At 30.8% G+C, this 15,725-nt stretch overlaps 1 protein-coding gene across 1 annotated transcript in view; it reads right to left on the minus strand.

Moving 5' to 3' along the window:
* LOC118193625 (regulator of G protein signaling 7-like) overlaps window positions 1-15,725 on the minus strand; it is a 280,378-nt gene that overhangs the window by 131,570 nt on the left and 133,083 nt on the right. Inside the window, exon 3 of the mRNA XM_085823737.1 lies at window positions 217-267. Within this exon, the coding sequence (XP_085679863.1) occupies window positions 217-267 (51 nt within the window). The remainder of the gene's footprint in view (window positions 1-216; window positions 268-15,725) is intronic.

Here is a 15,725-nt window from a genome sequence, read left to right on the forward strand (position 1 = left end):
GTCTCGGCTACTTTTCTGAAAATAGCTTTAAAAAATCGAAATTCTTTAACTTTATCGTGTGTTCTCCTTCTTTAAAATTTATTTTATACTCAGCTAAAACTATTATTTATTCTTCCCTAACAAGTGCCTATTCATCTACCGCCCTCCCACTTAGCAATCTCACATCCTTTTCCGAAAATATTTCTCGGGAAAAATAATGAAAGAAAAGGAACTTACTTTGGTCTTCGACATCGAGGTTTTTGAGCATCCAAGCAATCAAGTCAGAGCCTATAAAGAAGAAAATTATTATATAGGCGTTATAGTACTTGGAATTTCGAAATTATCATGATAAAAATTTCTCTAGATTAATGGTATATGATGTAACGATACTAAAAGTAGTCTTATTAGAAAAAATGCGAATAATAGAACGATTTAGTCTGCTGTTGCGGTTTTCCATTACTTGAATATCTCATCAAAACTGATTGTTGCATATTGTTACCGAAACTCTGTATTGCTCTTCAGCCACTGACTGAAGATTTTGATTTTCATTAAATACTTACTTTGTGTTTTATTTCTAAGCATTGAAAAATAAGAGGAAAAAGTAAACGTTCAGCGATTTCGTCCGATAGGCAGCCAAGAAATTTTGACAGGATAACGAAAATGGTTTTATTCTATCATTTGATTATAAGAAAAAAAGTATAACAAATTCTTTTGTACGGATTATAGATAACAAGAGACGGAAGTATATGCGCATCAGCGGGTTTTTGTTTATGGCGGTATAACAAAAGCAATCAGGAAACAAGGAACCGCGAAACCTCAAAGCTTGTTCTCGTTTCTCGTTACTTGGATAGCAGAAACAAATAGGTTAGCGAAATTTCGAGATCATGGTCAGTGGAGAGAAATATCGTTAGCTGAAAGAGAACAATTCATCAAGAAATATCTTCAGAGACATTTCTTTAGGGAATGTTCACGAGGATCACAATACTAAATTGCGATTCTTTATGGCTGAACTAATGGCTGCTGTCTGTGAATGCTTTGCTTTTACAAAAGCATTAAAGAATGATTTAACCAACCTAAATATAATCCCAGTGTAATGATTTAGATATCACAGGTCACTAAAAAGATTTTCAAGGCTAGTCGCTTAATCATTCCCTTAATTAAATCACCAGCTTCTACTAGTTACATCTTTTGAGAACTTCGCTTCTTTTTAAATGATGTACACGTACACTTTTTATGTTAGTGATCATTCTCAAACAGAAAACAAATAAATGTTCTTTTCAGCAAGCAATTTCTACAAACAAAAGTGTTGTTGTTTGTTTCCGTATTGTAAGAAATAAGAAATGAATTAGATAAAAATCAGATAAGTGTTGATTTGCTTTTTTGCTTATTCGACAACTTCAAAGCATGTAAGAAACTCTGTACCGAAAGGAAGAGATATGCTGTGGACTCTGAGGAAGGACTCCTTTGAGAACTCTCTAAAGCAGTGATTCTCAACCGGTGGTATGTGTACCACTGGTGGTACGCCAGCGAATAATAGGTGTTACGCAAATAAACAAAGTATTTTTAACTATTAAATTCAACCCCAACATCCTGTTTCAGATTTATCTCTAACACTCGTGAATTAATACGATCAAGGTCAAAGTCAACAGTCGCTCATGGACTTTAGCCAAATAATCCGTTTTTATTTTCACAAACATTAAAGCCCTAGACGTAACAAAATTTGTCATAAATGATGTTTTTAAGGTCGTATAGAAATAGATGCTGTATTTAATAGGAAATAAAATTAAGTTCCTATAAAAAGATTTCATTAATTCTTTTAGAGTAAATCGATTTATTGGCATATCTACCCTTTATGACTCCACCATTTCAAGGCTCGTATTGTTCTATTTTCAATTCGAATAATTCTTTTACGTCGATTTGAAGTCTCTAACAGGAGGAATTTTTTCTTTTGTTGCTTTGTATTTCTCACTTTTCCAGGCGATTTGAGAGTATCGTCGTTCGTTTTTGAAGAACACGTAATATATTGTGCATTTAAATATTCGAGGAAAATAATAAAACAAACCTAGACTTTCAAAAGGGAAAAACGGTTAGGATTGACTAAGCGGAAAACGGGTGATTGACAGGTGATGGATCTAGGACAAGCTACTATCATTTGGGTTTATTTGGAATGGAGATGAAATGGATCCTTAACCTCAAGGTGTTGTTTGCTGTGAAATATTACCCAACCAAAGTATGAAACCATCGTTTCTTAGAAGGCATCTTGAATCTAAGCATGCCAATTTAAAGGATAAATCTGAAGGCTATTTTAAGAGGAAATTATTGGAGTTCAAAACCAGTAAGCGAGAAATGAAGGGCTTTATTACTTCAATTGAAAAAGCTTTGAAATCTAGTTACCTAGTAAGCCTAAGAATTAAGAAGACTGGGCAGGCTCACACTTTTCGAGAAAACCTTATTTTATCAGCAGCTAAAGATACCGTTTTAACATTAATCAACGAAAAAGGCTAATGAACTTAATAATATTCCGCTATCAAATGATACAGCAAATCGACGAATTCATGAAATGGCAAATTCCATAAAAGAGTCACTTATTTAAAAAAGAAAACACAATGAGTATTTCACATTGCAATTGGATGAAAGTACTTATACAACGGACTTTGTTCAATTATTAGCTTACCTACGTTTCGAAGAAGATAAACGAATTGCCGAAGAGCATTTATTTTATGAATCTCATCATGACAGAGCAACTGCAAATGAAATTTTCAAAATAATTGACAATTTAAGTATGAGACTGATATTCCTTGGAATAAGTGCATTGCCATATTCAATGACGGAGCTCGAGCTTCAACAGGAAAACATTACGGTGTTATTTCTCAAATAAAGAAAGTCGCACCTGAAACTAAATTTACTCACTGCTCCATTCATCGTGAAGCTTTAGTAGCCAAAACAGTCTGCGGAAACCTGAAAATCATTTTGAGTCAAGTTGCGAAAACTGTTAATTTTATTTAAAGTCGAGCTTTAAATTCAAGAATATTTACGATTTTATACCAAGAGATGGGCAGTGAACATGAAACGCTTTTGTTACATTCGGAAGTAGGGTGGTTATCCATAGGCAAAGTTTTAAATCGTCTTTTTGAACTTCGATCAGAAACTCAAATTTTCATCTGTGATTCAAAATTTGAATTTCGAAATTGTTTATTTAGGGAATTATAATGGATTCTAATTTATGTTTAAAACGAAGTGAAATAAGAACAGAACATAAAGAAACTGATATCTCATAAACAGGCTCAAATTTCACCACACTAAATTTTGGAATTAAAGTACTATAGCATGAATTTCGATAATTAAAATAGTAACCAATTTTTTAATTTAATATTTTGATGTGTGCATATTTAATACAAATACGTTGTGCAGATGGCACTATATATATTCTTTTAATATTTCTATCGAGAAATCGAGAAATCATTGTAAAATATAGTGGTGGTACTTAAGTGTTTCAATTTTTGTTTAGATGGTACGTGTTAGTCAAAAGGTTGAGAACCGCTGCTCGAAAGGATAGTGGCTTGTTTTATATGACACATGTAGAAAACACAAAAACACTCATGAAGTGAAATAGCTTTCCGGCATTAAAATTCGAGTTCAGTTAATGGTGTTCAACAGTCATCAATCGACCACTAAAGGTTATTATAGTTATAAGAACCTGTTAAAAGAAAAAAAAAGCTTTAAATTTTGATTAACCACCCCGGTATTCGTTCGATTTAAAAAGAAGACATATTCATTCAGGTATACTTCTTCAGAGGGTTGTTCGTGCTTTGTGGAAAGGGTTTGATAATTATTTTTTACGCATAAAAGGTGTATTTCTTGAGCGATTTACTTTTGTCTGATAGTTTTGATTCATGGTTATAGCTCCTAGCTTGAATTATTTTCCATGAACGTAAACTAGCATCGTCATATCAATTTCAGAACACTACTTATATGTCGTTTTAAAAAATCCAGTTAATGGTTTTGAATGCCGAAAGTTCTTATTAACAAGAAACGAAAGCGCAAAGAAAGTCCGTAGGAGAAGCGGCGGGTAATGTTTCGCACATTTTATTAAATGGGATACATTTCTTTCCTGTTTCTTATTCTTGTTTTGCTGAATAAGCGTCAACTGACGTATACATGTGACTAGAAACGTTTTCTACCACATAAAGAACAACTTTATTGATGTACTTTACGTATAAATCTTAAATTTCTTCTTCAAAATTGGTTCTAAAATATTTTACTGATAGTGTAGTGTAAGAAATTAATTTTAGGTCTTAATTGAGTTGTTTCCCTCTCTCTCTTCTTTTTCTTGTTTATGAGTTTTAATTTACCCTTGTAAAAAAATCCTGCAACCATAATGATTCTTATTGGAAACTTTTCTGTATACTGATGAAGCTGTTTCGCACGGTCATTTGTGTAAGCTGAGCAAGAGAAGATTGATCTTTTTCATTTCAGTCACTAAAGTACACCATTATGAAGTGTTACCACAAATTTCTATTTATCAGCAGCTAGATACTTTTCCTATAATTTTCTATAGTTTATTTTTCTTTCCGCAATGCACTTTAGCAAAACAGAAGAATTTTAGATTTAAACATTTTTTTTAAAGTTCAGATCTTTCAACAATTTTACTTACAGTGTTAGAAGGTATTCCCAGTTCCGATGCAATGCATCTCTGAGTGGGCGGATTTTCTTTTCTGGATCAGATACTTCACTTTCTTTATATTTACTCGCATTCAAGAACATAGTTTTGCCCCCATTTTTCATTTTAACTTTCAGCTAAGCATTGTTTCCCTTTCCAGTTTATTGAAAATACCTTTCTTTGAAATGCAATAACCTCGACTTTTACACAAGTTTACAATTTATATACATATATATAAATTGTAATATATATATAATTATATAAATATATATAAATTATATATAGTATATTCGAGGCCTCTATGAATTTTAGGAACCATTTCTAAAATAAATATCTTATTCTGCATTTCATTAAAAAAAAAGAGTAGCAGATAATTATATTGAAAATGCGAAATCTTTATCTCAGAATGCTAAAGAGAAAATTTAGATGCAAAATTCTTTGTATAAAATGTGTATTATATTCCATACACTTCCTATACACAATACTACACCCAATACAACTAATACTTTCTATACGCAATATAACGTATATTATTTTCTATAAAATGTGTATATGTATATTTTTATAAAAGTACACAAAAGAACGATCTTTTGTGTTGCTTCTAAGAAAATATAAAATGTTTATTGAAACTATAGAACAGAATATTTATTGAAACTACAGAATCTTAATCTAAAATGTTTATTGATGCTAGAGAAGAGAGACACTAAAAATTAATAATCGTGTAAGAGTTTCGAGTATAAGGAAAAGTATATATCATGACTGCCATTAGTTAACCTTTAAAAATTTAAATGTTTCAAATTCAGATTTAAATTTCAGAACAAATTATCATTAAAAGATTGTTAATTTAACTCTTCAAGAGTACTGACCGTTCAAGTGCGTTTTTACTTCCTTGTACGAAGTAAAGAAAGTATTGCAGTCACAAAAAATTTAGAGCATCACATTTCAACGGAAATATCCATTTGACTGTTCCTGAATCCATTTGAATGATTTGCATAACGTTGCGAAGTACGGGCAGAATAAAGGATTTCCCAATGGATCTACCCAAACTGATTGTAAAGTGGATTTAAAATAGATTAAAAAGGCATTCTTTTCGTGATGTCTTTACGTATGAATATATGCATCTTGCAAAAACGATTAGCTTAACAATAGAACGTTGAAATTATATATATGGGACTGCTATGACTTCTAGTTGTGCACTTCTCTCTTTTGTTGCAATCGGCAGTACCAAACACACACTTAACACAGGTACTCAGCTTAAAAGCCTTTACCTGGACTTTATCTTTACAATCGTTCTTCGTAATCATATACTTTCAATTACAGAAGCGTTTTAAATGATAAATATTCATGTTTTGGCAACGTCAAACTAAAAAAGGAATTAATTTCTAACAAATAGTGAAAACTTTAATGCGGTGTTCCGGTTTCTGTATTTATATTTAGGGAAGTTTTGTATCCATTACAAAAAGTTTAAATCATCAGAAATTTGACTTCCGTGGGACCAAAATTAACCGGGATATTTAATTTCAAAATTTGCTATTTTTATACCATTTTCAACTTGCTTTGAGAGTTTAGTTAATTAAGCTAGAATAATTCAAGGGAAAAAAATTTAAATGAAAAGCAGCAGATAAAATGCGTGAAATTTAATAGGTCGTACGAGAAAGCCATGTGGTATACACATCAGATTTTATTCTATATCAAGCATTTTTAAAGACGTATTTTTTCTATATCAAGCCTTTCCTGTCCTACTGAATTTCTTAGAAAATATTTAACTCGTTTTATAGCGGATACATTTTTTACGGGTTGCATTACTTATAAACATAGTTAAGTAAATTCTTAACAATGGTTTGGTATTAGGAAAAGAAGACGCAAAGATGTAATTTTTTTATAAATTGGAACATATCGTTCGAGCTAGAAAAATTTAATAAATTGTCAATTCTCCTACATTACTACTGATTGCCTAATTCTCCTAAATTGCTACTGATTGCCTAATTCTCCTACATTAATGTTATTGTTTTTACTTGTTATCTGCTCCGCCCTTAGACACTGCACAGAAAGGGAGAGATGTCCCATGGAGGTCTTTTTAAGAGAAACTGACTTGTATCCACGTTTGCACATGGGGGAAATCAAGAAAACACTATGCAGCTAGCCCGGACCGAACTACCAGTGTTCAGTGGCTTTTACTGCTCGGCCGCTGGTGCGCATATTAATCGTACTGAAATATTTTTTATTTCACTTTCATGATCTGATATATTCCTTAAATCTTAAAATTCAGTACAAAACACACTAGAAATGGTTTAATTTCTTGTCATTCTTTGTGTTTATTATCAGTTTTGCTATAAGTTTTCTCCCAAATAGCATAGAATGCATTTTTTAATAATCAGCTTTATCAGTTCAACTAATTCATATATTTGATTTTTATCAAAAATTAGTTGCCTTTTCCTGTGTCTTTCTTGAATTCTTGAGTAAAGTTTGGTATCGGATATTGTTAGTGCTTCATTTGCAATTTCGTTATATTTACACCTTAAATCCCGCATATATTCAGATCAGTATCTTAGCAATCATTAGAACAAACTCCGGTTCTCTTATTTTCCTTCTTAATATATTTTGCCTCTGCTTGAATATTAGAGTTTTCAAATTCAACTTAAAAATAATGAAGCACTTCGAATTTCACTTTATTCAGTTTAGTGTCTTAATGAAGAAATGTACCTCATTTTCGATAAATTTAAGTTCTAAAGCTGCCTAGTGGTTAAAAGATGCAGAAAAAATTAAAAACGTATTAAAAGTTTTTACTAAATTAAAATATAATGTACTTTGTGAAAAACATTGAGCATTGGTATTTTCAATTAAATTATGTGAATGTGTTGCGCAAGGCATACATGATGCCATTTCATTATATTGTTTGTTTCTAACTTCTGGACCTTTAAGGTATTATTGACTACTTATTTTTGTTGTTTCATCTTAACTATGACGAAGCCTGCAGTCTTTAACATTTATTCACAAATTTAGGTGATTCTGTACTACTGTTTCCGATGATGCACCTGTATTCTAAGATATGCTTCCCACCAACTGCCTAATAAATAGCGCAGTGTTGTATTAAGATGGTCAATATAGATGAATCAGATGTAGAATCTACAGTACTGTTATTTCTTTAGTTTTAATCATGTAAATCATTTTTTAAATTAACATTTTCAATTAATTCATCGCATATTATTGATGATAAATTATTCATATTTTATTGTTCTTTTAAGTCGTATTTTGAGTAGAAGATTAAAAAAATGCATAGAATTCTGCTAGAAAACTTCAGTCCGCTCGATCCATTTGACAATCCTAAACTTTCTTTATCGTTAAATGAAAATTAATGTTTTCTTGAAATTGTTATATCTTTAATCACTCCTTGAAACAGCACTCTTTAATATTTTTAACTTCCAAATAAGGAGTTTCAATGTTTGTGCTAATATGACCATGTATAGAGCTTCTTTTATAAAACGTTATGGCGTTCTTGTATTGTACTGGAGACTCATGTTGCTAACTCTTACTTTGAGAATTTCTGAACATTCGTAGTCTTCAGAAAAAGGTGTCTTAAAGGGAGAAAACGTTTGCACATATATCAGTAAATTAATTTCCGGTAATTATTATATTCCAATCGTTCTACTAAAACTTTATCACAGTCTCTTTTTATACGATAAAGTAAGTGTTCTTTTAATTTTATTTCCAGCTTATGTAACAGTTATATTCAATGAATTTGCAAGGCACTTATGTTAATTAACCACCTACTTCATGTTCTGAATATATACTGTCACTTCTGTCTTTCCGTTTTCCTGTAGGAATGTAAATTTAGCTTGGGGGTATTTAAGTCAGGGTCTGAGATTATTTCAGGCAGAATATTTCCGCTTACCGAAAGCCACGTTACTAGTCGTTATTCTATGATAATCATTCCTGTCTACGTCTCTGCCGATAGTATTGTCCTGCCGGTGTAGGTTACGAGCCACCTTGGGTGTTTGAATATCTCTGCGTACCCGTTGGCTAATAAAAACTTAGATTTAGTTTTCATTTAAAAATCTACTTTTGAGTTCACGCCATGCATGCTGGCTGATTTGTAACCACAGGGAGTGCCTTCTGTTCCCGGTGCCTTTTCTTGAACAGAAGTGACATTTATTTGAAAAAGAACGACATTTATTTGAGTTCTTAAGAAAAGGTCTGATTATACTCTTAATACGTTTCTATTTGCTTATCTAGACATAGAGATAAGTCGTTTGCGTCTCCATAGGAGTCTTGACTTGGTGTATATTACCAAAGCAAGTGAGACTGTACATATTTATTAAACATGTTTGACAGAGGTTTATTTTTAAATATCAAATCTTGCATATGTAAATAAAATGTGTCAGTCCCTTAGATATAAATATGACAAGTTTAGAGATTTTTCAAACATTATTGTTATTTATCTTTAATTTTATCTTCTTTCTTTCCTGTCGTATGCTGATCTAAATTTCTTTTTTTTTTCCTGCTGACAGCTGTTGCTGATATTGCTACTATTTCTTTCGCATAACGCTTTAGAAGTTCAATTTGTTTGTACATCTTTATTAACCCAAGGGCATTAGGGCTATTAATTTCGTCTTGGCATTTTGCGTTGATTCACTATAAATGTCGGTTCACTTTACAAATTATTGCACCAACTATTATCGCTTTGTGTTATATTTAAAGAAATTAAATAATGAAGAATCTGCGTAAATGTATACATGTGTCTCACATTGTGATAAAACGTTACCTACAGCCATCAAATTTTGAATAATGTAATCTTCCACCGAATATTGGCATCCGAAAGCTCTAATTTGGAATTTGTTTTATTATAGCTTTCATATTTTGTAACACTTAACGAATTTTTGATTTAAAAACTCAACGATTTCAAAGCGAGCAATGGCAACAATGTACGAAAAAAAAAAAAAAAGAAAGAAAGAAAGAAATCTCCAAAGCGCGAAACTATGTAACGGAAATTCTAAAGATATGCTGATTTTAAAATTATTTTGCGATATTGCTTTTGAACTGAATTTTATAGTTTAAGCGCGAGGAACATGATATTTAACGAATAAAAGTAACACACAAAATGTTAAAGCACGTCCCTTTGGGCGTAATGTAAAATCTGAAAGCTTTCAGATTTTTTATTTTTTTATTGTTTAGCCCAAAGTACGTTAGCTCAGAAAGGCATTTCGTTTTGGCATTTTGCGTCGATTTACTTTCAGCGTTGATTCAATTTTCAAACTGTTGCGACCAACTATTACAGCCCTGTATTATATTTAAAGAAATTAAATAAGGAAGAATCTACATAAATGTATGTATGTTTCTCGCATTGTGATAAAACAACGGTACCTAGAGCCATCGAATTTTGAATAACGTAATCCTCCAGTGAATATGGGCGTCTGGAAGCTCTAATTTGGAATATGGAATTTGTTTTATTATCTATTTCATATTTTGTCAGACATTAAAGAATTTTTGATTAAAGAAACCCAACGATTTCAAAGCGAGAAATGGCAACACTGTACGAAGGAAAAAAAAACATTTTTATCACCAGCGCGCAAGACTGTGTATCGGAAATTATAAAGATATACTCATTTTAAAATTATTTTGCGATATTTCTGTTGAACTGAATTTTATGCTTTAAGTGCGAAGAACATGATATTTAATAAATAATGTTAACACATAAAACCTTCAACTTTTCACTCTTTGATATGACCGCATCCTTGTTTGCAAAATAATGAAAGAATATACAAGAGAATGCTGTTTTTAACTTTTCTGACATACTAGTTTATTTTTGAATGCTGACTTATGTAGACAGCTTATGTTAGTTTTTCTAGCACCAGAGGTACTATTACTCTTGAAATTCATGTTTTGTCCGTATCATTTTTGTATTCGAATCACTTTTCAATTTTTTCCCACCAAATTTCATAATGATATATTATTTTTTAAAAATACTAAATGTTAGAACGAAGAATATGTATGTATAACGACAGCGTCTAGAGCTACAGATGATTTAAAACACGTAATCACTCAGGTTTAAAATCCATAGGTATTCGAACATAGACAGCTCGATGCCTGAATTTTGAATCCGTTTCTGATTTTAAAAAATGTGTTAGCAGGAGTGAGTCCAACAGCAATTTGGGCACCTGCAGTGCTCAGTAAGATCACTAAAAACGTTAACAAAATCTTCTAATGGAATGTTAAAATTTGAAACCTTTCAAATGTTTTTTTTTCCTTCCCTCCTTTTTCGTGATTTTTGATTAAAAATATTCGCAGAGTAGATAAAGTAAATCGCATAATAAATGAAAAATGTTTGTGTTACTTGTTACAGTAGCAAATGTAATTGCAAACGGACAGCCAATGAATATACATGTGTAGTATGCATAGTATGAAGTACATGCAAAGTATACATGCAATATATAGAGTTATCTTTGTTCATGTGCATTATATCCTGAAGCAGAACACCGAATCCGATTTTTTTTTTACTTCACCAAAAATTATGATGAGATTTGTTTATATTATTTTAAAAATATAAAATAAATATTTTACGTCATTTAGAATTCATTCAAATATTTTTTCTAATTTTATAAAATTGATTATTAAATTTTTTTAATCTTTATTATTTTACCCTCTACTAAAGACGGACACTCTAGTTTACTAGCCCTACATATTTATCTTATTTATCGACTGTTAATTATTTTGCAATGACTCATTTGTGTGAGCTATCTTGTGATTCTCATGTCAACTGCTTTATGAGATGTACTGAACATGCTTCGCTACATAATAAAATGAGTCATAATGCATTATACTCGTATATCTTAGGATTGAAATACTGTCATTTCGTGAATGAAGGAAAAATTTTAATCTATATGTTTACAGCTGATTAATATTAGACACCGATCTAATTTTATTTCTTATTAGAAGCTATTTTTCACATATGTCATAGTCTTTAGTAGGGATTCCCAACCGCTTTCTTGTATCGACCCCTTTTAAAGAAATGACTTTCTTCATCGAACCCTATACATTTTTCTCTATAAAATACAGCATGTAACATAATCGTAATACAAATAATTGCATATAAATAATTTTAAGATAATTCATTTAAGAATATGAAAAACAAATTGAAGAAAGAAATGGCTCATTAGATTAATGTTTTATTATATGATCTTAATTAATGACTAACTGCATTGAAATTAAATACGATGAAGACAATTATATGTATTGTTGTTGATTATATATATACTTAAAAGAAAAAAAAAGGATTAAAATTATTAGATAGGGTTTTTATTGCTTTTGAATACCTCAGTTTCAGATCTTATTTCAATGCTGTACGGCAACACTCTACAGATTATTTGCCTCACTACGTGAGAGTTAAACTAATGATCTTATATGTCGTGCGCAATATTTTTTAAGCCGCAAGGATATATAATAAATGATGTGGTAGAGCAGGGTTTCTTTAACTTTTTCCAGTCACGACCCTCTTTTATCACTGAGATTTTTTCGCTACCCCCAGGACACTATAATATCTACAAAAATTTTGTGGGATCCCAAATGTATTGCGCAAATCCGACACACGCGTGACTGAAACTGTCAATTTTTTCACTTGTACTGTAATATACTATAGCAGTTTTAGGTCATTAACTTTAATTTCTAATTTTAAGACATAGAACAATGTGAAAATTTTAAATAAACAACAGACAAAATGGCAGCGTCACGTGCAAAGCAAGGAAAACGAACGTTTATGTTATAAAAAGAATGCGTCGAAACGTTTTCTCCCGACCCACAGTTTAAGAAACCCTGTGGTACAGTAACGTACAAATAATGAAAAACAAATTAAACGTATTAAGCGGCATGTAACTGAGAATGAAGTTTCTTTAAAGCAATCAGATACTTTTTTGCTGCATAGTATAAAGAGTGGTTATTTAAAAAAAATCGAAAACAAAGTAACGGTCTTAAAATGTTCAAATTCTATATCGCCTACATCTATAGAATGATTTTAAAGAACAGAGAACATGAGTCAAATAGAGTGCAATTTCTAATCTGTCCATTTGTCACTGATCCTCAGGAGACATCCTCAGGAGAAGATGACAAAAATTTGCGGATTAAAGAAGTAAAACCGCTTTCCTCCTCTGAAATTTGGAATCTGGGAAGATTGTGTTGATTTTTCCCGAAAGCAGAAGCGATGGCTATTTATAACTAAAGATGACGTCATCGATCGATGCGGAGCCCAACCTCCGATGCGAGGTTTTAGGAAGTTGGGAAGTTTTCCTTAAAATGACGGAAACACGACACTGAGCAGGTCCACATCCTGCGCCGCTCTAAAAATTCGTTCCAAAGAGAAGATAAATTTTTTCTTGTATTCTTTTTTCCCTGAAGATTTCGGAAGTGGTTATCGACCAGTAATGCATTCAGCAGGGTATTCCCATGTTTCCGAAAGAACAAAACGTTGAATGTCTCACGAAACAAAATTGTTAATACGGGAAAGCGCGCGCGAAAAATCTTTTCATTCGGACACATCAGAATTTTCCATCAATAAATACTTATTCAATTTCATAAATCTACTCTCCAAGCACTCAAACTGTTTGCTAAGGAAAAGTGTACTTCGGAGAAAGTGCTCGCCATTTGCACAATATTCAATCCATGGTCGTTTCTTACAACGAAATTTACCAGAAAATAAGAAAGACAGAAGGAAGATTCCTAAAACTACGTTTGTTTATAAAATATAAAAGAATATTGAGGTGACGGTGAAGGGGCCAACAAGGTATACGTAACAATGTTTTTATCATTGCAGAATATTTACTAGAATTTTGTAATTGATCTACGGTTTGAGTGGAAAATGAGACCTGGTTATGATTTTGTACGCAGTCATTCTGTAACCCATTAGAAATCATTAATACGGAAGAATTAAGGTAGTTAAGAATCTTTAATGAATTACAAACCGCGGCAACACTCTTATCTTTTTAAGGTTTATTATTCAAAAATTGGGATAATTAACAAGGTAATCTTTAGATGTAGAATCTCTTTTATAGCTTAAATTTTATTTTACTTCATGTTTTATACGATTTACAGTTTGATTTGAAATATGTAAATTATTTCTTTCCTCAAAACTTATGCAAGTGAGGAATTTCCTCAGATGAATAACTAAGAAATAGAGCAACCTTTGTATGCTTTTACCTTACTGAATTAAACAAATTAAGATGTTAGGAAATGAGAGAAATGCTCTTCAGAAATCTGCGAATTAAACTTTAAACAAGAATATATCAATGGAATATGAGAGAAATGTAAACAAAAGGTTAATACCAGTTAATAAATCATCTTATCAAAAATCAATTGGTAAGAGAACTATAAATTTTCATGATATAAATGAAAGAAGTGATAGGTATTTTAATCTCGCAACAAAAAAGAAAACTCGAAACACTAAACGGAGTGCCTTCCGATTTCAGATAATTTAGATTTCTAATTGGTAAAATTTAAATGTCACTGTATTTAGGTATTTTAAACTTGAACACCTTATACCTCATCACTTAAATTTATAAAAAAATGCTGCGAAAATTTTATTAGAAAATATTTTTAGTTAAAAAGTACTTTTAAAAAACAAGCTACTTCGATAATTATAGATCTTAAAGTAAATTATATCTTTTAAACATAATTTTTTTAATTATTCCAATGATTTAATACTTAAGCTAGATTAATTCGATCGTATCCGAATTAGAAAATTACATTCAGAAGAAATTTAATGTTGCCAGCTGCCCTTTTTAGAATAAAAGAGCTTCAGCAATAAAACAATAAAAAAATGTGCACAATATCTTTAAACGAACGAAATCTTTAACGAAAATCTTTCAATATGGCTATTTTGTCTCCAAAAATGAATTAAGTAATTAAGTAGATTCTAAAAAAGTATTGATGGCTTTTGTTTTATTAAAAGGAATAAATAAATAAATAAATAAATAATAAACTAATTAATTAAAAAAATTGAGAATTAATTTAATCAGTATTTATATTATATTCATTCTTATTAATTGTTCTTTATTAAAAAAGTAACTTTAAAACTTTCATTTAAAAATTACGTCATTACATGTATTATTTTTCTGAATAAAGAAAGCTACAATTGAGAATATATTATAGTATTACTATTTAAAATAGTTTCTTAAAAGCATATATATATATATAATTAATTTGTTTTTATTTTTTACAAAAGAAGATACATTTATCGTGTTGCCTTGGATGAGAAAGTATCTAGTCACTGCCGTGAATAGAATACGCACTTTTAGTGCAGAAAAGCAATGAAGTTTCTAATAAAAGAAACGGATGTTAACTTTAATTATAGTAAAACTCAGTAATCATTATTTTTCAATTACATTCGAATGTCGTTAGTTTTTAATTAAAACATAAAGCATTTCGAAAAAAAATATGATTTAAATATTTATGTAGATTAATATCAGTGTAATACTGAAGTTCATTATTCATAAAACATAATTTATTGAAATAAAATTCATCAATCTAATTCTGTGAAAAGCTGGAAAAATAAACGCTTTAATAAAAAAATAAGTTCTAATTTTAAACTTCAATATACGGCCAAAAAATTACAAGTTAAATTCTTTAACATGTTCAAGAAAAATATTTTGATAACGGCAAATAAGTTTATTATTTATATTATAAGATACGTTTTTCCTCTTTCCTGCATGCCTTCGGGGGTGTACTTGAAAGAATACGCGTATTCGAAAGATCCGGAGTTCAAATCCCGTTGAGGGCATTGCGGATATCTTCAATTTCCCGATTGAAAAAAAATCTTAAGAAATCTACAGTGCTGCTCTAACTAAAAGGTAGTGGAGGATAATTCGTCATCACCAAGATTTATAACTCAATATAGACTTTGTCGAAGAGTTGAGAATCGCAAACGAAGACCAACTAACATATCTCTTTAATGTATGCCTTCAAAAAGGCTACTTTCCATACGCCTGGAAGAATGCCGAGCTTGTTCTTTGCAAAAAAGAGAGCAAAGACAATAAGCTTCCGAATGCATATAGATCTATCTGTCTCCTCTCCGCCTGGGGAAATATCCTAGACAAACTAATAA

Source organism: Stegodyphus dumicola, chromosome 9 (assembly GCF_044657685.1).
Source record: "Stegodyphus dumicola isolate Sdum_Otavi_A_Nest chromosome 9, ASM4465768v1".
Taxonomy (NCBI): Eukaryota; Metazoa; Arthropoda; class Arachnida; order Araneae; family Eresidae; genus Stegodyphus; species Stegodyphus dumicola.